Genomic DNA, 24,123 nt, shown 5'->3' with positions numbered 1-24,123 from the left:
AAACAGTGACTCGTGGAACGTCGTACAAGTTCGCTCTACTGAACTAGTCTATAAGCAAGTCATTGTGGGAGATTGTGCATAACTCTTCCTTAGAGAATCCAATTTGGATCAGACTGGTGGCATTGGAAAGAGGACACAGAGGGCTACTATAGATCACAATTTCAGAACTTAAAGATCCGAGAGTACAAAGTTACAGTTGTTTCAAGGTTGAGCTCCTAAAATCAAGAAAAAGCAAGATGAGGAAGTTTGATGGCAAGGATCCAGTAAATTGGATACTTCAGATGGAGCAATATTTTGATCTACATGGTGTACAATTGTTACAAAAGGTATGTATTGCATCTTCATATTTAGAACCAGATCAATTTTTATGGTACAAAGGGCTTTGTTCTCGCAAAAAACTTGTTACGTGGTCAATTTTCACGGAGGAAATGATAGCACACTATGAGGATACAAAGAGCAACACCTTCTTTAGAGCAACACCACAACAATTGGAAAGAGTAAAAGGGCTTTGTGACATAGTGGAAAGCAAAATTATGGAAACCAGGAAGCATACCCCTCACAACTATAAAGATGGAAGTGTTGTTTCTCCTAGCCTTCCACAACCTACAAGGATTACACCACAACAATTGGAAGAAAAAAGAGAAAAAGGGCTTTGTTACAATTGTGATAGCAAATGCACTAAAGGTCATAAGTGTGCTGAGAAGAAATTATTTTACATAGAGTATGAAGAGGACGAAGAAAAGGATCAAGAAACATCAAAAGAAGAGGATATATGCCAGGACCCGACCCTAGAGAAAGAAGAAATGAATCAAAACATATCTTGTAAACTATTGGCAAGAATGACCACTCCTCAAACTCTCAAGATAGAAGGAAATATCAAGAAGAAAAAGGTGCAAGAAGTGAAAGATCACATCAAGAAAGAAGAAATGAATCCAACCATATCTTGTAATTCACTGGTCGGAATTACCACTCCTCAAACTAGCAAGACAGAAGGACATATCAAGAAGAAAAATGTTCAAGAAGTGAAAGATCACATCGAGCGTCAAGAAATGAATCCGACCATATCTTGTAAAGGATTGGAAGAAATTACCACTCCTCAAACTCTAAAGATAGAAGGACATATCAAGAAGAAAAAGGTTCAAGCAGTGAAAGATCACATCGAGCATCAACAAAAAGTTCTCCAACTTTTAAAGGATAGCGCCACTTCGGTGCAAAATCAAATGAAACAACAGGTAGATCAACATCATAGTGAAAAATGTTTTGATGTAGGCGATTGGGTATTTTTACTGCTACATCTAAAGCAAGCTATTTATGAGAAGGAAACGTTGGCAATACTACATGCACTTAAAAAATGGCGACCTTACCGAATGGGAAGACTCTTCAAGGATGAGGATGTGGAAGCATTGTTTTGTGTTATTTCTATTATCCAACCAGATTGGATAAACGAAGCAAGGGATGAATGGAAGAAGGACAAAGAAGTATGGCCACTTATTCAAAAGTTGCAAAAGATCCCAATTCAAACAATATTGCCAGATATTGAAAAGGAAGGAAAAATCATATTGGAACCTGGAGCAGTCACAGAAACAAGAACCCGACAGCTACGAAATTGATCAATTTTATAATATCTCATCAAGTGGAAGAACTTACCTGCTGAAGATTCCACATGGGAGGACAAGAATTTTATACAGAAGCATCAAGAACTACTCAAGCATTGAGGACAACGCTTTTTGAAGGAGAGGGGCATGTTAGGCCCCTATACTACTAGTGTAACCCCTTATTGTTATTAGTACAACCCAATTATTATATTGATGTACCCATGTAGTGCCCATATTGTTACTAATGTGCCCCCATAGAAACCCACTATTGTTATTATTGTGCCCTTACATTATTATTGTTATGTCAGCTCTAATTATGTTATGACCCCTTAGACTCCTATATATAGAAAGGAGGTCTTTTCATTTGTATCATCCAAGAATTGTTCATTTATGTAATGTAAAGGAGGTTGCCCCCTCGAAGAGGCTGAATTCTAAGGCGTTGATCTATCTTTTCTATCTTTTCTTGAGCTGGTTTCATAACAGAATTGGACACATATTTCCGGCTAAACCCTATGAGGGAGACAGATGCTATTAGACATGCCACTTTGCACTTGGATGGAGATGCTATGGAATGGTGTTACCGAGGGTTGATCCCTTTGGGTCATGTACGTATCACATCCTACAAAGAGTTCAGACAAAGGCTCATGGAGAGATTTGACCAAAAGGACACCAGACCCCCTCAAAGGGAGTGGATAGGACGAGGAAAGCTAGATGATGAGACTAGGAGGCATTTCTACTGGTGGAGACTGGGTTTTAGATGTTAGAATCTTAAGGAGGAGGTTGAGTAGGAGGACACATAGGATGGTGAGGGGCACATCGATATAGGCCTCTTTGGTAGCTTCAGCTGACACCTCGGTTGAGGGAGTAGAGGATACACTCAGAGGGCCATCTATTGATGAGATGCCAATAGTTGATGAGGTACCTAGTGCTATGACCCAGTTTCTAGACGATGACTGCCCATAACAGGTTGATGAGGTGCCTGGAGGCATACTTGTCATTGAGGAGGTACCAGAAGAGACAGAGGGTTCCAACGCGGTGACCGATTTTACAGAGGATAGCCACCCTCCACAGTTTCATCAGTTCCAGGATAGCCTTCTAGTGTTGAGAAAGAAGGTCACGACAGTGCAAGAGGCCATTATACAATAGAACGAGGAGTTGGAGCGCATGAGAGTAGTTTGTGCTGAGTCAGCAGCCAAAATGACTCGCATTGGGGAATGGTTGGGTTCCCTAATGGTTCAGTTGGAGTGCACATTGGAGTGAGGAGGCAACCTTACTTAGACATTACAGGCCAGTAGCACTAGTAGGTTACCACTACACATTGGAGAGGGAGAGGCAGAGTCACCTCAACATATTTTATGTGTTGACCAGGATGGTGAGATGAGGCAACATGAGTTGCGTAGGGTGCATCCTTGGCAGGATGGAGGGTTAGTTCCATGTACGAGAGTTTATGCTCTCGATATTTCCCTTGGGTTGGATGGTAAGAGATATTGAGTTGGTATCTGGTGGAGTTGGCTAGGAGTTTAGATGCATCCATGGCCATAGCTCAACGGAGGTTGTAGATTACTAGAGGAGCTCGAGGGCCAGATTGTTGTTGGGATCCAAGTGGGATTCTCCATCACATCGTGGAGTCGGTAGGTCATGGTAGCGGCTACGTGATGGACTCGGTGGTTGGGTGCACACACCTTTTCATATCCCCTTCAGAGTTCCTAACAACACTAGTGACAGGATGGATTCACAGAGGAGCAGGCAGATTTCATGAGTTTTCATGGCATGCTGGGCTGACATGGGATCGTAGGATGGTTAGACTACTCTAGTAGGAGTTGGTAGGAGGAGGTGGCATTGTCAGGCCACCAGATAGGGCGTCATATGGAGACAATGCTTTCTCATTGATGTATTGGGCACTAGATCTTCTGAGGTTCAACATGGTAGCGTTAGTCCTGATTGCATGTGAGGAGTTGAGCCACATAGGTGTACCTGGGCAGATGAGGAGGTGTAGATCACATCATGGTGGGTGTACTATTAGAGTGGCGGATGCATGGGAACATATGGGATGGCCTATGGTACATGGTGGCATGGAATTGAGCGTTGATATCCAATGGTGCATGAAGTTGTGCCACAGAGTTCAGGGCTATGTAGTGGAGTGTTGGGGTGTGTATTTGTGTGCAACAGAGCATGATGATGCACAACAATTTATTGAGGTGTTTTCACCAGAGAGATCTCCTGACGAGGGAATCAGGAAATCCATTGGGTTTGGCACACTCAAATTTGGAGAGCGAGTTGATCATAGGGTCAATTGTGAGCTTCCCTTTATCACTCACCAACATTGAACACTGATGTTAGGGACTTTGATACCATTCCTTGATGCTCTAATTGTGAGAAACAGAACCCAGGAGGTTCATATGAGATAGTTTGATGGGGCATGGTGCATCAAGAGAGAGGCTTTCCAGTTGTGGTGTATGGGAAAGGCGCGGGTTGGTGGATGCAGGCTTAGGGGTAGTCCATTATTCTATAGGGGTAACACTTGCACTGCACTTGAGCCCACTGTTAGGGAGAGCCATGACCCCCTTTGGGTGAGACATTCTGAGGTGTCTCACGAGCATCCACAACAATTTGTGGACCTTACATACAAGCGGATGTTTAGACTTCCGGCGGTGTTGGGGAGTGCTTTCAGGATGCAATATGATAGATCCCACTGCGTGGTATGGCCAACACAGAGCAGGTTCATATGCACCATATTGGTTCGTAATGTAAGGAGGCGATATATCGACTACACGCAGGGGCTTGAGATGTGGTACAGGTTGGCGCTAGCAGCTATTAGGACTATGCCGCAACCATTCTGGCTATGGGATCCAGGGATCTCGTTGGTTGATTGGACACTTTGTTTCATGATGAGCGGGAGAAGGAAAAAAGATGACCCATATCCCACTTGGTTTGACATGCGATGGAGCGTTGAGGCCTTTGTCGCATGACAAGATTGGTTTTCCTTATTGCTGCTACAAATCAGAGTGAGTGTTGGATGGGTAGGTCATGACATCATGGGGATTCTTGGGCCAGATGCATTGGGAATCCATAGATATTTTTCCATCAGGTCCGAGGAGAGGGGGATACAACTTGCGTGTGACAGGAAAACCGTCATGATCAGAGTGGCGTAGCGACATCATGGTGGCACCCCTTTTGGAGTAGCTTGGGATTTTGGCCTAGCAGGGCTTAGCAATTCAACTACTCATGGAGGTGAGCGGGTTTCTATAGGGGAAGGTCATCCATATCTTCCATTGGGTTTTGGTGACTTGTTGGTGGTGTGGCAGACTTCACTAGTGTGGCAGCGTGATCAACAGGAGGAGATCAAGGGAAGCGCAGGCAGGCAAGGATTTCATCCCACAAGGATTGGATTGCATCTCCATGGGTCTACTCCTGAAGTGCACGAGAGAGACTATTCGGTAGATCAGTTTCACAAGAATATGATTAGGATTTTATACTACCATGATGCTCTACTTAGTGGCAGTATGCATGGGACGTCTGGTGCATATGCTGAGTTGGACAACAAGTGGAGCAAGGGATGCCTCATGCAAGTCTTGATGGCTTGGGATCTTGACAGGACGAGTCAAAGATTAGGGATGGTTGAGTGGTACATTTGGGACCCTGGTATTGTGTGCAGACACTGTTGCAGTCAGTTGATCGAGAGGGTGTTTTTTCAGGCATTGCTTGAGGACAAGCAATTTTTGGTGGGGAGGACTGTAATGTACCCAATTAAATTAATTTTGCTAAGATGAATTTCTATTTTTCAATTGGGTGTTGGGAAATATTTTGGCATTTAAACTTAGGAAAAGTGGGTGGAGGGAGTCCCCACTTAATTTTTTGAGAGATGGAGGCCACCAACATTAGAGAAAATGAAAGATTAAATTGATAGTGGAATATGGGGCCTACATAAAGAACACACTTGGGGAAGAAAGAATTTGAATTCCTTGAGGCAAATTGAATTGGTGGAGGGACCCACAAGGAATTCATGGCCAAGAATTATAAAAGGAAAGAATGAGGGAGCAACAGGGGTCTTTTATCTATTTGAAAATCGAATTTGTCTTAGTTGTTCAACTGAGCCAATATTGTGTTGCTTAGCACAAGATCTTCCCAAGGAGAGAAGCTCAACCTTTCTTTGGTGGACTTCGAAGTGCCACCCTAGGAAGGCTTTCCTTCATCACTGAGACTGGAAGAGGCATCAACTACAGGTCCCACACATTTCTGGAGTAGAGCAAGCCATCTAGGAACCACCACTGCACATAAGGAGGATTCACTGGTTGTTTGTGGAGCTAGGTTGTTGGGGAATTGACCGAAGAAGCTACAGGAGTGTTCTTTGATCATTTTCATTAGTGTGGAGGGGAACTACAGCCAAGAGGACCAACCTACAAGCAGCTCTCACTTTATCATACACAAGATTGCATCATCTCCTCCACGACTGCGCAGTCATTGGAGTGAGAATCTTTTGGGGAAACATCATCTCGGGGAGTTTGGAGCTGGGTTGTAGGGAAATCATTGGGAGGGAAATTTGAGGAGGATTTCTAGAGTTTGGAGAGAATAGATTGACAGGAGTAGCCACAATAACAGAATTCGAATTTGGTGGAGGGTCAAGTTGTGAAGGGTCAAATTTCGAAAGTTGGAACTAAGGGAAACCCTTTATGGGTTTTTCTAGATTTTGGGCAAGGAGCATTCTCCTAATTTTATAGAATTTTCTAGGCACTATAGAGTTGGAAAATCAGGGGGAGAAGTCAGGCAACAGTGTAGTTTTGGAGCAACAACACAATTTTCTAGAGGTGTTGATTATTGCAATCGTTTGGCTTTCTCGTACAAAGCACCTGGGCTTGTAGCTTGCCTTATGAAAGCCCAGGTACAATATATCCAACTAATTTGTACCACAACATATATTATTAATAGAATTTGGCCAGTTTGGGGATTTGTAGAAATTTCTAGTTTATGTGTATGCATTTCTGAAATTTTCAGTGTATCTATTTGTGCATGTCTTTGTTATCATTGTAAAATTTCTACTAGGAATATTACATGCATAATATATTACTACTGTATGACATGCTTGCAAAGAGGAAATTTGTTTGAAATATCTTCTAGGTGAATTTGGAAGAATGTAGAACAACATAATTGTATTTTGCAATAGTCAAAGTGCTATACATTTGGCTACAAATCCAACTTATCATAGTAAGACTAAGCATAATTATATAAAGTACCATTTTGTAAGACATTTCATTTACAGAGGTGGCATATATCTTAAAAAGCTCCAGACTCAGGAAAATTGTGCAAACATGTTTACAAAACTACTCTTGTTAGAGACACTATAGTGGTGTTTAGCTTTTCTTGGCTTACAGAAGAGGTAATGAAAGGACTATGACAAGGTCAACGTATTAAGAAATTGTTGTCAAGGTGGAGAATTTTAGAAGTATGACAACAATTCATCTAAAAGAAAATGTAAAAATGAATTTACCTAAGTAAATATTGCTTCAATTACACTAATGATCTTGGTTTTCTGAAAGTAAATGATAATTATCAAAACTATTGTAATGATGCCCACTTCATTTATGAAGCCCGAGAGATTGAGATGTAATGTAAGTCTGATTTTGAAAAATTGCTTCCGAAGTTTTATCCAAAGTGATCATTTTCATTCGACGTTTTGAGTCTAGACCAGAACTCATCATCAGGATGAAAATTGTTGAAAAAAGGGAGGAAAAAATGAATAAATAAATAATGAAAAAGAAATAAGTCGAGAGGAGAAAAACCCTAAAAAACTAAAGCTAAAATGAAATATGAAAGAAAATAATTTATTAAAATAGATTATTCATTTTAGGGGCTAATATTTTCCATGATTTTTCCCAAAAAAGAGATTCTCCAATTTCCATTTTTTATAAAAATGATTTGCCCAAATTTTACACTATAAAACTATTTTCCCTTAAAAATCATCAATATTATATAGTAGGGAGTATATGTCAAATCATTAAAAAATTGAATAATTTTATAAATACATCAATAAACATTTTATTGTTTGCATATTAGGGACTAGTGAGATTCGCCAATATTTTTAAACTTCAAGATAATTTTCCATCCTTAAAATTTTCCCAATAATATATTAAAATTAATGATATGATAATTTATTGATATGTTTAAATAATTATAAAATTAATTAAAAATATTTATATTAGAATTAATGATACACAAGAATAAAAGTGTAGATAGAATATAAAATAGGGAATAATTAATAAATTGTTAATATATTAAGATTACTAATAATATTAATACAATGGTAACATAATGAAAAATATATTAATATATTGTAGATAATGTATGGTTTAGAGAAAAAATAGATTAATGAATTTTATTATTATTAATGAATTAGTATGAAAGTATTAAGCCTTCTTGCTAAGTTCCTTGCTCTCAAACTTAAGCCCCTTGTCGGCCGCACTGAGTCCTTCGTTAAAGACTCTGCTTCCTTCATTAAGGAGCTTAAGGATATTAGGCTGGACCCTGAGGACATTCTTGTCAGCTTTGATGTGGTCTCTCTTTATACTTGCATCCCTATAAAGGAGGCCTTGGAAGTGATTTATCGCCTAACAGATCCTCATACCGCGCATCTGGTTGAGATCTGTCTCACTTCCACTTTCTTCTATTTCCAGGGTGAATTCTTTGAACAGACTTGTGGTGTTGCGATGGGCTCCCCCCTTTCCCCGATTGTTGCGAATCTTTTTATGGAAGATTTCGAAGCCAAAGCTTTAGCCTCGGCTCGTCTCCTTCCGAAGCTTTGGAAAAGGTATGTGGATGACACTAACGTCATCTGGTCCCATAGCCAAGAGGAGCTGGATCGCTTCTTCAATCACCTCAACGGTCAATCCTCTGCCATTAAGTTCACCATGGAGAAAGAGGTCAATGGTTGCCTCCCTTTCCTAGATATTCTTATTTCTAAGAATGAGGACGGCTATCTCTCCCACTCTGTGTTCCGGAAGAAAACACATACTGAGTAGTATCTTCATGCCGATTCCCATCATTTCCCTGCTCAAAAAGAAGAAAATGGATGTCCTTAACACCCTCGCTACTCGTGCCCTCAGGATTTCTGATAATGAGAGCTTTGATAAGGAGAAATCCCATCTCCTTGATGTCTTTGTGGAAAATGGATATAGTAGGCGCCTAGGTCAGAAGGCTTTCCTTAAAGCATCTAGAAATGCAGTTATTAGGAAAGAGCCTAAGGAGCGCCCACTAGGTGTCCACCTTCCATATGTCCAAGGAACCACAGACAAGATTGCCCGGATCCTTAAGAGGTATGATATTCCCTCTTCATTTAGACCCCTCAAAACTATTCGTAATTCCCTCCGATCGGTTAAAGATCACGTTAACCCCAAGGACATGAAGGGTGTCTACTTGATCCCTTGTTCTTGTGGGACCCCCTACATCGGGGAAACAGGGCACTCCATCCATCAGAGGATTAGCGAACATGCAGCTGACCTAAGACATGGGAGAACCAAGTCTTCAGCGCTAGCAGAGCATGTGGATAAGACCAAGCATCACGTTAGTATTGAGGAGGCTAAGGTTGTTGCCAAAGTTGCCATGTTCCATCATCGTAAACTCAGGGAAGCTATTGAGATCGAAAGAAGGCCTAACAATCTCAATAGAGATGACGAATGGAAGATCAGTAGATGTTGGATCCCTGCCCTTTCATCTTAGTCTTCCCCCCCTCTTTCATCTTTTTCGCTTTCGTCGTTCCCCTGGAGCCTTCCTATCTCCTATGGTTTATCCTTCTTGCTCTAGACTCTTTCCAATCCTTCTCCTGTGTATTTTGTGTCGCTCCGTTTTTCCTGATTGATATTGGTATTTATTATCATAAATAATATTTATTTACTTATTATTATTATTATTATTATTATTTTTATTATTTATCTATTAACGAATATATATTATTATTATTTATTTATTTGCTGATTTTTATTATTATTATTTATTTGATTTAACTAGCATCTTTCATTTACCTTGTTTGTAAAAAAGTTAGGTCCTCAATTTAACTAATTCCCACCTAACTTTTATCTTAATAACCTAATATTATAACTTTAATATATATATATATATATATATATATATTATTAATAAATAATTTAAATAAATAAACTAAATTAAAGTTTTTAAAACTAACCATTAAAATTATTTTATTTATCTATATATTTCTACCTAATTTAACTTATTTCCATGAATAAGAATAATAATAATACTATTAAAATAATATTAATATTAAATTAATAAATAATAATTTGACTACTAATATTATTAATATATTAATATCAAGAATATATTACTAATATAATATTAATTATATTTAATAAATAATTTAATTAAAAAAATTTAAGACTATATTATTAACATATAATAATAAATAATTTAATTAAATTAAATAAATTACCTTTTCTAACTAACCATTTAAATTCCCCCGGATGCGGCTGCTAAATGAGATGGGACAGGCGTGGATGGATGGCCACATGCCGGCCACTGGCCATCATGTGGCAGACGTGGAAAACGCAAGTAAAGGACACAACTTGTATAAGGTGAAGCTGCAGGGAATAGTTAATGCCCGGCACGGTAATTCGGCTCAGGCGAAGGCAACAGTAATGGCGGGTGAGCTCCAAAGCAAAGCAGGTGAGGTTATAAGGGATGTTGCAGTGTATGATCAGAGAATGTTGGTGGTTCCTCAGTTGCCCTGCCTCTCCGTCTCAGTCGGGATATCTTCTCCGTCTGTCTGGCTCATCCCACAGTCGGTTCTGGTAGCTGGGTGTTTGGATTACCTCGTGGTCTGTTGGAATTTCTTCCCCTTGCCCCCTATGAGAATGGTGAGACCTCGACAACGTCTGCTTAGCCGTCGAGGCACTTCCAGAGGGGGAACCTCTCGCAGTCACGAGGCGGACAATGTTGTCCATTGCTGCCATTGCAATATTGCTCGCTCCACTGGAGCTAATCCCCTCCATTCCAGTCAATTCATGGATGCAGGGGCTTCGAGCTCGACTGCCTTGCCTGCCTTCGGCTCTGCTATCTTCAATTTTAGCAGTTCCATGAATAATCCGCGGATTAGTGCGCATGTCTCAGTCCTGTTCATTGAAAATGCCCGGGAAGACGATGATTCCCTGGATGAACAGGGGCAGAGGAAAACTGATAACCAGATGCACGAAGCACAGGTTCCTGAAGCTGATACGGAGCAGGAGGTTAAAGGTCCTGCCTCAGACCCAAAAAACGCAACGCAAAGCAAGCACGACCAGAGGACGGGGACCGGCGAAGAGGAAGATACTTGTCCCACTGCTGTTGAAAGGGAAGCCTATGGTTGGTGCCGGGTAGAGGAAGTGCAAATGGACGATTGATGACGACCGAGCACAAGGTTCCTTTGGGTCTTCTGTCTAGTCTTCTGGTCTCTTTTGCTGTTTTTTTTGGCTCAGTTATAGCATCAATGCTTTTGGTCTCTTTTGCTGTCTGTTTTGCTGTCTTTGTTTTTGAAACTTTGTTAATGGAATGGGTAAGGTCAGTCTCCCCTGCGTGGGATAAAATGGTTGGTGCCCCTGCGTGGGCTTGCTCTTTTGGACAGTCTCGCTTATATGTCTGGCGCCCCTGCGTGGGCTAGTTTCCTGGTTGGCCTCAACTGCTCTCGGGTGACATACCCAGAGCCTGGTTCTCTCTTGATTTACCATGGTGTAATTTTTGACTCCTGTACATAATATAATAGTATAGTTTTTTACCGAGAAAAAAAACTAACCATTTAAATTATTTATTTATATTTTTAACCCTAACTTTATATATATATATATATATGTATATATGATTATAAATAAATAAATAAATAAATTATTTTTTAAGCTAACCATTGAAATTATTCTCGTCCTTAACAACCTATTATTATATATGTATTATATTATTAAATAATTTAAATAAATAAGTAAATTATCTTCTTAAACTAACCTCTAAAAGTATATATATATATATATATATATATATATATATATATATATATATATATATATATTAATAACCTAATATTATAACTTTAATATAACTATCTATATATATATTAATAATTATTAATAAATTAATTAATTAATTTTTTAAAACTAACCATTAAAAATATTTTATGTATTAATATTAAAAATAATAATAATATTAAATTAATGAATAATAATTTGACCTGGGTCCTAAGGTCAAAAGTAGCCGTTGTTCGATTTAGCCGTTGGAGTCTCTACTCAGACTATTTAACATGCTAAGCTGGATCTGTTTCTTCAACTTGTCTTGACGATGAACCACACTTGTTGGTTCGAAACGCGTCGACAAAGGTCTTTCTATATGTGATTTACGCCGAAGCTCTTCTTATAAGTATTAATTTATTAATAATAATATAGTATATTGATTTTGTTAATAAGCCTAATTGTAATTTTTCATTGATAATAACAAATCCTTTCGAATATTTTCTTTACAAATTATTGGGGTTTTACCACGTAAAATCTTTGTACATTAATCTTGTCATACTAGGCATCCTCAAACTTGCATATATTGAAGGACATGTAAGCAAAGGATTTTCTTAGCACTTATGAATATTTTTGCAGTATCTTTATAGAAGCCAAATCCTAAAGCTTTTAGCATCGCAAGACATCTATTGATCTCAATTCGTCAAACAAAAATTAGAAATGAACTTTAGAGGTTTTAACTATGCCTCTATGGAGAAGCTTGGGGCCAAAGCTTTTAGCATTGCAAGACATCTATCAATATTGTATCATCAAAGAAGATTTAAGATCTTTAAAGATATCAACTAAAACGTGGAAGACAAAATGAGTTAGTTTCCAAATGCCATTAATGGAAAATACAAGCACATCAAGGCCTACATAGAATCCCTAAGTGTTTCAATGGCAATGGGGTTATAAAATATGAAGTTTATGCAAGGGGTTTAAAGAAGAATGACTCCAAGGAGAAATGCTCCTTAGTCTCCAAGGTCTGACTATGCCTTGCTCACATGTCTCTCTGGTGGAAATAAATTTAGTTATCTTATTAATGCTTTGTTCTTGTCTATGATCCCAAAACCCAAAATATGTATAGACTTGGTGTCAAGTAATGATGTGGTTGGTAATACAATAGAATATAGAAATCATCAAAGCAGTGGGAGAAAACCTGAAATATGAAACATCAATGTTTTTAAATTTATATGGGACCAACAAAAGTACAATGCTTTTAAATTTATATGGGATCAACAAAATGAAACATCAATGTTTTTAAATTTATATGGAATCAACAAAAGTACAATGCTTTTAAATTTATATGGAATCAACAAAAGTATAGGCGCTAGACAATCTCTTATTTTTTTGTGAAATTTATATTTTAGTTATATTTTTAAATAAATCTTCCACTGAACAGGGTAATGATAGCAAGCTTGAGACATTTGATGTATTCTACGAATCAGAGGGAGATGAGTGCAACCACCTTTGAATGCAATATCAATAAATGCTATTTGGAAAAGGAGATATGAGTACAATGAACTTTGAATGAAGTATTTACAATTAATAAAGTGAATAGGAAAATATAATTAAAAATAAATGTAAGGAAGTTTCATTTAGTGAAAGAGTTAAGGTTGTTAGGTTAATAGTTGTGGTTTTGGGCACCCGTTATTGGTGTCCCATTGTATTAGATGTGATGAAGCTTTTAAAAGGCTTGAGGATTTTTAGCTGTAAAGTGTCAGAGTTGAATGGTGAAGGCTCACTTGGTCTCTAATTCTATTAATCTATCTCTTTACATCCACAACCAAATGGTAAATTCATTAACTAAACTTTTTGGCTTTGATACCACTCGTTGGTTTTTAGAACTTGCACGGACAACAAAAATAATGACAGAAACGAACAATATACACACGATTTTAAGCGATAGAACCATGGCAATTTGTCAAAGAAATATCCACAAGCAGGGCATGTATTTTATCGTCAGGAGAATATTTTTACAATGAGGCTTCTAGCCTCTTCAGTTCTCATGTGTTTCATAAAATCAAATAAATTTCGTTACAATGGTATTATTAAAGGGCCAATACTCTGATGTAGTATATCAACAAATTTGTATTCTCAGCAAAGGCATTAAGCAGAGAGGCTGATACCCTGGCCCTGAACATGGCATGGAGTTTCTGTTCACAGCTTTAACATAGAAGCTTACGAAAAGAAAGCCGAAAACATCTGAAAGAATGAAGATAATACAATTATTAGAGTATTGCCAAAAGTTCATGACAAAATGATTTTTGTTATGATCCTTGAATAAAGTTTGTCTGTTATCCGGAATCCTTGGAAACTAATCATGAAAGGACTGGGCTATTGAATGAGAGATTACATTCCTCCCAGATACATTTCTGATCAACCTACATCTATGAAATACGGTATTTGAGAGCTTGGACTCTATCAGAGCACTATTAGTGAACATCACTGTGCAAAAGCCGATACAAAGCATTTAGTTTATGATTGAAAATTCATAAGTAACACGTGTGAACTTCTGAAGTCAACATGAATACCTAATAAGCAAGGAATCACTTGTGCTCCCATTTGCAAGAGGCGGGTCCAACTTTTCTCCTATGATTGAGAAAACCTTACATAGAATGTTGAGAACTGTTGGAAACTGTAACTTTCTCAAATTTGTTCATAAGATCTGCAAACTCCTGCACATTCAAGCTGTACTGCTCAGCTTGCAGTTGAGTGTCTTCTGACCACCACTGATACAACCCATGAGTTATTTTAAATTCCCTGTGCCCACTAGAATTAATAAATAGATTTGCAGAGGGCAACAGATGATGGGGTTCGGCCTTTCGCCCCAATAAATACAATACTGAATTAACAATGGAACTATGGGCAGTAAAACTCCGGCGGGCTCTGAAATAATATAAATAATTACAAGACACGGGATCAGAGACATTAATATATAAATTGGGGAACCATTTCTGGAGGGCAATGAAGGTGGCTTGAGCCTGGGCATCATCCTTCCTACCCTTGGCCAGACGTCCAGCAGCACTCTCCCGGATCTTCTGAATAAAAATTCCCAATTTTTTGTCCTTGACTGAAACCAGCGAAAAAAACGGAGGATTGAACAGATGGGCATCCAAATTAAGCCCTTTCTCGGCCATTATTCGGCCGACTTTGAGAGCAATGGCGGCTCCGAGGGAATGGCCTGTAAGGCAAACGTTCTGAGCCCCGTATTCCTTCACCATCTGTTTAGTAACCCGGAGGGCTTCATCGAGACGGGAAACCTTGTTTATCTGTTGCAGGATGAGACTGAAATCATCGCGGAGGTCGGAGATTATGTTTGCAGGTGAGAAAATCGTACCTCTGAAGGCGATGACGATGGCCGGAAATACGGAGGGGCGGTGGAAATGAAAATGCTTAAGCGCCGAGACGCAGCTCCAGACGAATACGGCGCCGAAGATGGAGCCATCGACAGCACTGTGGAGGAGGTGCTTCACCTTATAATTGAAGGGCTCGCACCACGCGGAGGCCATCGGCGGGTTCGGCCCCCGTCGTCGGTGCCTGTTGATTTCCAGGATGTAGGCAGCGTTCACCAGGCAGGCCATGCATATTCGCTTCACGTTCGGAGTATCTGGGTGTATGTTTTTGGGGCCGGTGGCATGGAAATCGATCAGGCTGTCCACGCCCGCATCCGCCATGGATTTCACTGTTCTCGCGCGCGCGCTCTCTCTGTCTCGTAACGCGTCGGATTTGCTGATTAATTGCACTCTTCGTTCCAAAAGGAGATTTATCGAAATTTTCTGTTTAGAAATGTTCAGCGTAGGCTTCGGCCGGGTCCCGCATCCGCCATGGATTTCGCTGTGCTTTCGCTCCGTCGTAACGCGTTGGATTTGCTGATCAATTGCACCCGGCGTTGAAAGTTGAGATTTATTCTAATTTGGTGTTTAGGAGTGTTCCAACTTTCGCGGTCATTTTTGTTGGTGGACCCCAAATCCATGTAGCCTGACTTTTCCTTTGTTGGAACTCACGACTTTTTCCTTTCCTGGAACACGATGACCAAAATGCATTTAGATGGATGAATATAAAAGCCCAAGTGGCGTGATTCGTGGATTAGTCTCATATAAATTATTTTTATTATTTCAATGGAGTGTTTTTTCCTAACAATGTTTAATAAATTACAAATTAATTATTTCAGATGACGTGGTTTTTTTAATTAATATTTAATAATAATTATTTTTATTATAGATTTAATTAGTTAATTAATTAAGATGACGTAGTTTTTTAATTAATATTTAATAATAATTATTTTTATTATAGATTTAATTAATTAATTAATTTTTTTTAATGGTTTATTTTTATTAATTGTTTTACCCATGTGTTTTTTTAAGTAATATTTAATAATAATGTTTTTTATTATTGATATAAACTTCTTTATTTTTTAATTTTTTGGGAGTAGATCACCGCCCAGTTTCACTTCGAAGCTTGTGAGAATTAGTTCTAATCCTAGCAATGTTCCATTTTTCTTAGTGTTGGTCAACACCGCGAGATAATTTTGGTTATCAAGGGTGGGGTTGATCACCTCCTTATAGTATCTTAGCTTCCTTTTACCCTCAAGCTCCTTATCCTTCCACAACTTGTCCTTAAAATTGGAGATAATAGTATCTTTGACACTATCTTTTCTTCCCATAATGATCTCCTCCTTAATTCCCCAATGGTTGAGCCAAGACTGGGCATCCTTATGCCACCCACGCTTGAGGTGAAGGTGGGGGTTTTGACTAAAGTTAGAAGCAATTTTTGGGAGCCTCTTGGATTCCATGTTGTAAAGCTTCTTCTTATACATCATATATCTAAACATAGCCATACTTTCAATGGGGGACATACCAGCTTCGATCAAGAGGATAGGATAGGGAGTATTTCCCTTGATCTTTAGGTTGTAGGTTATGAATTTCTTTTGAATCATCTCAATCTTTCTCCAAGACTCTCTAGATAAACTGCAACCCCAAACTTCACATCCGTATATTAAGACAACGGGGGTGACGAGAGTCTCAAAGAGGAACCGATTTTTACTCCAATTGCAAAGATCAACCATTTTACAATTGTTTTCAAGCTCATAATAAGATTTACAGCCTCTAATAATCCTTTTCTTGATGTTATAATTCCATTGAGTTGATGAGGAAAGTCAATACCCAAATATTAATAAGAAGAAACCTGCTCTAAGTAATGGTTATTATAAATGAAACTACCATGGGTGATGTTTTTGGATTTAATGAGCTTGACTTTAGTCTTGTTGGTATTAACTGTCATACCCATCTTGGAGCGGTAGGCATGAAGAGTCTTAAGCTGCTTGTCTAGGTCATCATGGCTTTTTGTAAGAGGAACAATATCATCAGCATAAAGGAGAAGAGTAATGATTACACCCACAAGCTCGGTGCCCTTGCATCCTACAGTTTCTAGACACTCCTCTAGCTTATCGATGTATATGCCAAAAGGGGTGGGGGATAGGGGACGCCCTTGCTTAACTTTGATATTGCATTTAATGTATTTAGACCACCCTTTGTTGTAACTCTTAAGCTTGGAAGTGACAGTCTCTTAGAGGCAGATCACTGCGGTCCTCAGTTCCGGAGGAACCATGATCTCTTCAAGTCTCTCCCGAAGCTTCTTGCGAGGAACAATGTCAAAATATTTTCTAAAGTCCACAAAACAACAAAAGAGATTGGATTTACTGTTGCGACATTCTTTTGTAATGATCCTACGAGTGACAAGATGGTTGATAGTCAAGTGATGTCTCCTAAAACTAGCTTGCCCTTTAGCTCTTTTACCTTGGATTTCAAGCCAAAGGCTAAGTTTCTTTTCCAAAATGAGCCCATATAGCGTGGCTAGTCATAATGGTCCTGTAGTTAGAGGGAACACTTTTGTCCCTATTTTTAAAGATAGGCACAATAAGGCTTTGTATCCAAAGCTGAGGGAAGCCATGCTTTACAGCCAAATTGAGAAACTTGTGGAGATGAGGAATGAGGATAGATCTTCCTATTTTAAATATCTTAGCTTGGTATCCCTCAATATCTTTAGCTTTCCCATTAGCGATCTTATTAATCCTAGACTCAATGTCTTCAAGAGAAAATACATCCTCCTTAACAAGAGTGTTTAAGGTCGTGCCCATAACGTCCGGAGAGTCATACAACTTCTTAAGATAGTTGTCCCACTTTTCTAAGGGGATAAAATGATTATCTTTGGTTTTACGAACCAGCACATTCTGCCAAAACTTTTTGGGCATGACTTTAGAAAGGTGGAGAAGATGTTCTTGCTAATATGACCTCTTCTTCCTCTTGATGAGAGCTTTGTATATATTTATATTTCAGAGCTTAATGATTTCATTAGGAGAGTCTTTGATCACTTTCCTGGAAAATTTACAGTCTTTGTCATACCATGGATTGGAAGTTCTATGATTATGTTTATACGAAGTCTCATTAGAGAACTTGCTAATGGTATTGGAGAGGGCAGTAGTAAAATGGTAATATGCCAAAAAGGTTAAGGGAAAGGGGACACCCTTGCTTAACTCCGATATTGCATTTAATGTCTTTAGACCACCCGTCGTTGGTCTTAAGCTTAACAATGACGGTCTCGTAAAAGAATTAAAATGATATATATATATATATATATATATATATATATATATATATACCAGTAATATAAATTATAACCCTTATAAAAAAGGTAAAGACCAGAACTAAGATTAAAATACAATACTTAAAAAAAGATAAATAAAATAATAATGAAAATAAATAAATAAAAATAAATACAGAAAATAAATAAATAAAATAAAAAACAAAAATAAATAAATAAATATGTTAAATGCTAGAAAGCTAGAAAAAGAAAAAGAAAAAAGTAAAGAAATCAGGAAAAATAGAGAAAAAACAAATAAACCAAGAAGGAATAGTAAAAATTAACAAATAAATATAAATAAATAATTAAATAAAATAGAAGATAAATTTTGACTATTTATTAGTTCTCTATTTCAAGCCATCCATTTATGTCCGTATGTCCATATGATGAACCATGAACCACAGTGAGTGATTCAAAATGGGTGGACGGAAATTTTGACATATTTCTCAAAAAAAAATATTTTTATTAAATATTTTTTATTATTTAATCATTTTAAAATAATAAAAAATAATTAATTAAACCATTGTAATTTAAAAAAAGTTGCATCAATAAATATTTCTAGGATTGTAAATATAACAGCCTAAAATTAAAATAAAAATTTCGAATTGCAAAAATTAGTCAACTTAAAATTCGTAGAACAAAATATTAATTAGAAGCTCATGTGAATTATTAAATTTGTACTTGCATAAATGTGAACAACCATTTCTTTTCTTTTCAATTTGAGATAATGATTATAAATAAATTATAAAATTTAATTATTTTATAATTTAATAAATTATAAATTAATTATTTTACCAGATGTAGTGTTTTTTAATTAATATATAATAAAAATTATTGTTATTATTGATTTAAACATTTTTATTATTTATTTTTTCTTTTTTAATTTTAAATTATTTTAAAATAAAATTAATTTTATGATGAATATTTAATTAAACAAATATAATTTCAAACTAGAATTGCATGCAGTAAAGTTCTTTTAAGGTTGCTAATATTGCAACCTAAAATAATAATAAAAATTTAAGATGGTAAAAATTGGTTAACTTAAAACTAATCAAATAAAATATTTATTAGGAGCCTAATTGTCACTAGCTAGAATTCATCATAGGTTGAGTGCAAAACATTGCTAATATAGAAAGCCAATAGAAAGCCATATAATGATTCTAAAGTAAAAAAGTGAAGTAAAATGGATAAATTCTAAATAAATTATATCGCTTAATATATAGGGCAAATTTGTATACATGAAATCAAAATATAATTCAATAGCTAGAAATATAGATTTTTTTGTTCAATCATTTAATCAAAACAAACTGTAAATGATAACCAATTGAATTAAATAGTTAAATGAATTCTAAAATAAACAATATTTACATTTAGTCTTGAATTATTATACTTACAAATGAAAGATCCAATAGGAAAATGGTGAATTATTAAATCTTTTAATTATAGACATGCACAAGTTTAAATGATCTGAAAAAATAATTTAAGACAAAACCAATGATAGTGTTAACTCTACTGAGACATGAAATCAAAAGTGTTTTAGCTTGTGTTGGAAAAGAAACTAGTACAAAAATGAGACTAAGCCTTTTTTTCAAAAAATTAGAGCCTATAACTATATGCTATGCCCACTGAAATAGTTTTTACAATTTCAAAGTAGTGAGTTCTTGCTCTTGAATTTTATCGACAAAATAGTAACAAAAATATTAAAATAGAGAATGGTTACAACATTCAAATGGATGAGGACTTTAGCTTTTGGAATCTCATTGTTCACTACTTTAATTAGCTTTTGGAATCCGATTGTTCACTACTTTAATTAACTACAAATGACCATGAAGTTCAAGCAAGAATTCCCAATTTGGCTCGAGATTTAGCATATGCAATTGCTCAACTTTGTTAGAAGTGTTAACTCTGTTTTCTTGTGTTTGCTTCTTTAATTCTTATGCTTGTGGATGAAATGTCTCTGGGTCTATAGGTAGTAATTTAGTTTCCTTAAGAGAGTGAGAAATAGATTCTATAAAGTTTATTCATGTAGAAAGCCTTGGCCACAATGAATATTTAGCCATAAAGACAAGTTTCAACGTTAATAAAATTAAAGAATATTGAAGAGTTTTTTAAGGGATAATTTTTTTAATAGAAGAGAGAAAAGTATAAAATAAAAATTTAAAGGGTCTGCGTTTTTATTATGTTTAAATAGAAAATGGGGAATTGTTGTTTTGTGCCAACAATTGACGTCATACTGGATGAACAAGTTATCTCTTTTTATAATAATGAAGAGAAGTAAGATGTAAGATTGCATAAAGAAAAAACTTTTGACTTATTAAAAATTCACGGTGAATTTTTATGACCATTCAAATAATAAGAAATAAGTACTTGTACTCATACCTTTTTATTTCACCTTTATCACGAGTTGAGTGAAAAACAATGCTCTTAATCAATCGAGCTAGATCCAATTGAGAATTGAAAACATAATTAAAATAATATGCATTAGAAAAGATTCAAATGACTAAGTCATAGATTTAAGGGATCAAAAGACTAGTAATAATTCTTGAAATTAGAGCATTTGCATTGATGTGCAAATCCCTCCATGAACAAAATAAAGAAAGAAAAAGTATTGAGAAACTTTGTCTTTATTGAAAAGTAGATATTCAAGATGATGGTCTCTTGAATAAAAATGAAGAATTATTACTAATAATTTGAATGATATGAAACTAGTCAAACAATTAAAACAAAATAAACGTGAATTTGTTGAATAAACAAAAAACTCATCAACTCTATCAAATAGAAAAAATACACTTTAGTAATGCATGGTTTCATGATAGTGGGTGTTGATGAACAAGAACGTGGACATTAGTCTTTTCAATATACTCAATATAGATTTTGGGTCAAGTGTTAACAAGTGATCATTGGGCCACTTCAATTGTCATAAGTCATTTGACTTAAGAGCAATTGCCCCAAAAATCATGAACTAAGTTTTTGTCTAGATTGCATGTTAATAAATATGAAGTAACCCACAGTAACAAACATGGCTAAAGAAAAAATATTTTGGACTTTAGTTAAGCCTTTAGCAATGAAAACTACATTTGAATGCATTGTTTTTCCCTAGTTAATGATATTTAATGAACTTTATTCATCATTTAGTAGAATTGGTTTTTAATTGTTTGAGGATAAGAATCAAGTTTTAGGTTGTCAAACTAGTGGAAAAGTTATAGAAACCTATTTTTTATAAATAATTTTGATATGTACAAAAATGATAGAATCATAGCAGAAACCCACCCAAAAAAACAACATCATGCAAGTGATAATTGCATCATCAAGAATATCATATAAACTCAATTAATTCTCATGATACCTGTAACTATGAGAGTTTTCCCATATCACTAATGTGCAAAAAATAGGAAGCCTGTGTTGCTAGAAACATGATCATGATACATGTTTGATGTTCTATTGTCTTCGCAATGCCACTTTCATCTTAAGACTAGATCGATGGATTAACCATTTTTTCTTGGAGAAAATTTATAGTTGAAAGGAATTAATAACAAGGACATCTTTTAAAACTAATCAAAATTTTGGAAATATAGCCCAGAGAAAAAATAACTTTGAATGTAATGTCGATTTAATCTTGTAGAAAGACTAAAACTAATTAGACTATCCCTTGCTTTGGTAGTTAAAAAATTTGAAATATTAAACTACAAAGAAGAAGAAATAATTAAAAGAGGGTTTCACCACTGTAGCATAAATAAACCTGTACTTTTTGTTAAAGAAATCATGTTGCACTATACATTATTTTTACTTGAGGAAAAACAATCTTGAAAAATAACACATTAAGAAAGAAACATTAGATACTGTAACATATTGTAGGAGTTGCAATCAATTTGACTACATATTCATAAATCTCCAAAAAAGATATAACATTACACTGATAGAGCCAAAATTTCAAAAACTCCGAACCCTTTTCATATGGTTTCCTTCTCCTTAAACAACAAATCAAAAGTGCTTTCAATTACCACATCTAACTGTGAAAACTCCTAACTATCATAACTAAATTTTACTTAATGATTTTTCTCAAAATGTTTACAAACATTTTTTTTTTTTTAACGAAAAACTGAAACAATTCTAAAATAGTAATTTAAATAAAAACATGGTCAAATGCAAAGTTCCATGCCCTGGGTGCTGGTACGCCAACCCTCTAGGCATAAAATAGCTACATATAATGTCGAGGTCATGCAAATGCGTTGGAAATGCAACTAAGGAAAAGAAAAGGTTGGGTAGCATGAAGAGGGAAAATGTCAAAGATGGATGTACAACTCCATCCAGGAGTAGTAGTGGAAGATAACACCCTTTACTCCTCATGAGAAACCACAGAAAGAGGAGCGTGGTACTTCCCTCTTATTTGGAAATGGAATTCCAGGACAACCAGGGCATCTGATCGCCTTCACGATATTCTTTACCAATATAAAAAGGTTAACCTCATCGAGGACTCCTATTCCCAAACCCATGGAGATAGGAGAGGGACTGAGTGGCTCAGGACAATCCAAAATTTTGGGTTAGGGGCCTGTTGGAGGCTGATATTTTTTTGGTAATAGTGTAAGGGACCACACAGAGGAGAGTGGGGTGAGAGAACAAAATCAAATGCGCAGTAGAGAGGATGACATATGAAAGGGAAATGCGGTGGAAGAAGTTACCGCATATGGATGATTGCAATGTCAAGTAGACGAGGGCACATGTGAGTAGATATCGACAATTATGATTTGGGGATGTTTGGCAAAGATGAGGAAGGTATCCCCAGTGGAGGAATCAAAAGATGTTTGTAGAAGGAGAGAGGTCAACAGAGCGACAAACAAACTGTTAGCATATATTTCCAACAAACACTATTTGGCGATTGAACAACATGTGGCAACTTTAAGAAAGTTGTCAGAGAATATATAAATCATTAGTCAACGTGGAGGACAACTTAAATGAAGTAGAGGCAAGCCAAGGAGGATCGCGAAGTTATTGATGAGCAATAAGAAGATTTGTTCGTCTCAGTTCAGGTGTTAGCCAAAAGAATGAAGAGTTGTTGATGTTGTGTCTTTTGTTAGGCTTCTTTAGTGATTATAATAACCGTTCTTAGTTATTTTGTATGTCTATAACAACTATGAAAAATACATGTAAAAAATATGGTCTAACTTAGAGTTGATAATTTTTTACTCCACAAAAAATGATGCAATGAATTATCCTTAGTTATGGTGAGGATGGTGAGCCAGATTTAAAATACTGCTTGTTCTAGCGTGTCATGCATGTTTCCTCCTTTTGAAGTAATGAAAGATCAATGCATTTCTCCCATATATGTTCATGTATGAATGTGTTATCTTATTACTATTGTATGGTTACTGGTTGTAGAACTTTATAATGTCAATTCAATACTCTTTAACGTCCCGTGGAATAGGAGGAATTGGTAGAGTTGTTATATTCCTGTCATGTTAATCTTGTGCAAGTTGAATGGTGAACTACTCAGATAGAGCATAAAATATGTGAAGCCCCATGCGTGGTAGAAGAACTTAGGATGGTTGTCATAAGTTTGGGTAATAGTTATCATGATTATCGCATGGAAATTTATGCCCACAGTGTCACAAAAACCCAACAATCTCATCTAATTATGGAAACTTGGTTCTAGTAGTCCCCCCATGGAACCTCGGGTTGGATGTCATCCACTTTCTGGGTGATGTTGAAAGGGCCAGTGTTGAGTGGGTTTGTTGGCTGAAAATGCATGCCAAACCTAGGTTTGTCACAACCCTAAGCCAATAGGTAGACCCATGATAAAAGCCAATTAGACCTCCTCCCAACACTGACTTGAATAACTAATGGTTGTAAAAGTCATGGGGTCTTAATTGTATCAA

The 24,123-nt window shown here is 36.4% G+C and overlaps 1 protein-coding gene across 1 annotated transcript; it reads right to left on the bottom strand.

Moving 5' to 3' along the window:
- Positions 1–13,664: 13,664 nt before the first annotated feature.
- On the bottom strand, positions 13,665–15,465 carry LOC149145582 (GDSL esterase/lipase At4g10955-like). Its single transcript, XM_089448662.1, has one exon. It carries the CDS (start codon positions 15,283–15,285, stop codon positions 14,218–14,220), a length of 1,068 nt encoding a protein of 355 aa, XP_089304788.1. The 5' UTR covers positions 15,286–15,465; the 3' UTR covers positions 13,665–14,217.
- Positions 15,466–24,123: the final 8,658 nt, after the last annotated feature.

This window comes from Pinus tabuliformis, chromosome X, assembly GCF_031772625.1.
Source record: "Pinus tabuliformis cultivar Carrire ecotype Pingquan chromosome X, CPIR1, whole genome shotgun sequence".
NCBI lineage: Eukaryota > Viridiplantae > Streptophyta > Pinopsida > Pinales > Pinaceae > Pinus > Pinus tabuliformis.
This window is presented reverse-complemented; position numbering and strand designations above follow the sequence as displayed.

What these genes read in the sequence shown, in the direction of transcription:
- LOC149145582 (XM_089448662.1), bottom strand. Translation starts at nt 15,285, where the DNA reads ATGGCGGATGCGGGCGTGGACAGCCTGATCGATTTCCATGCCACCGGC.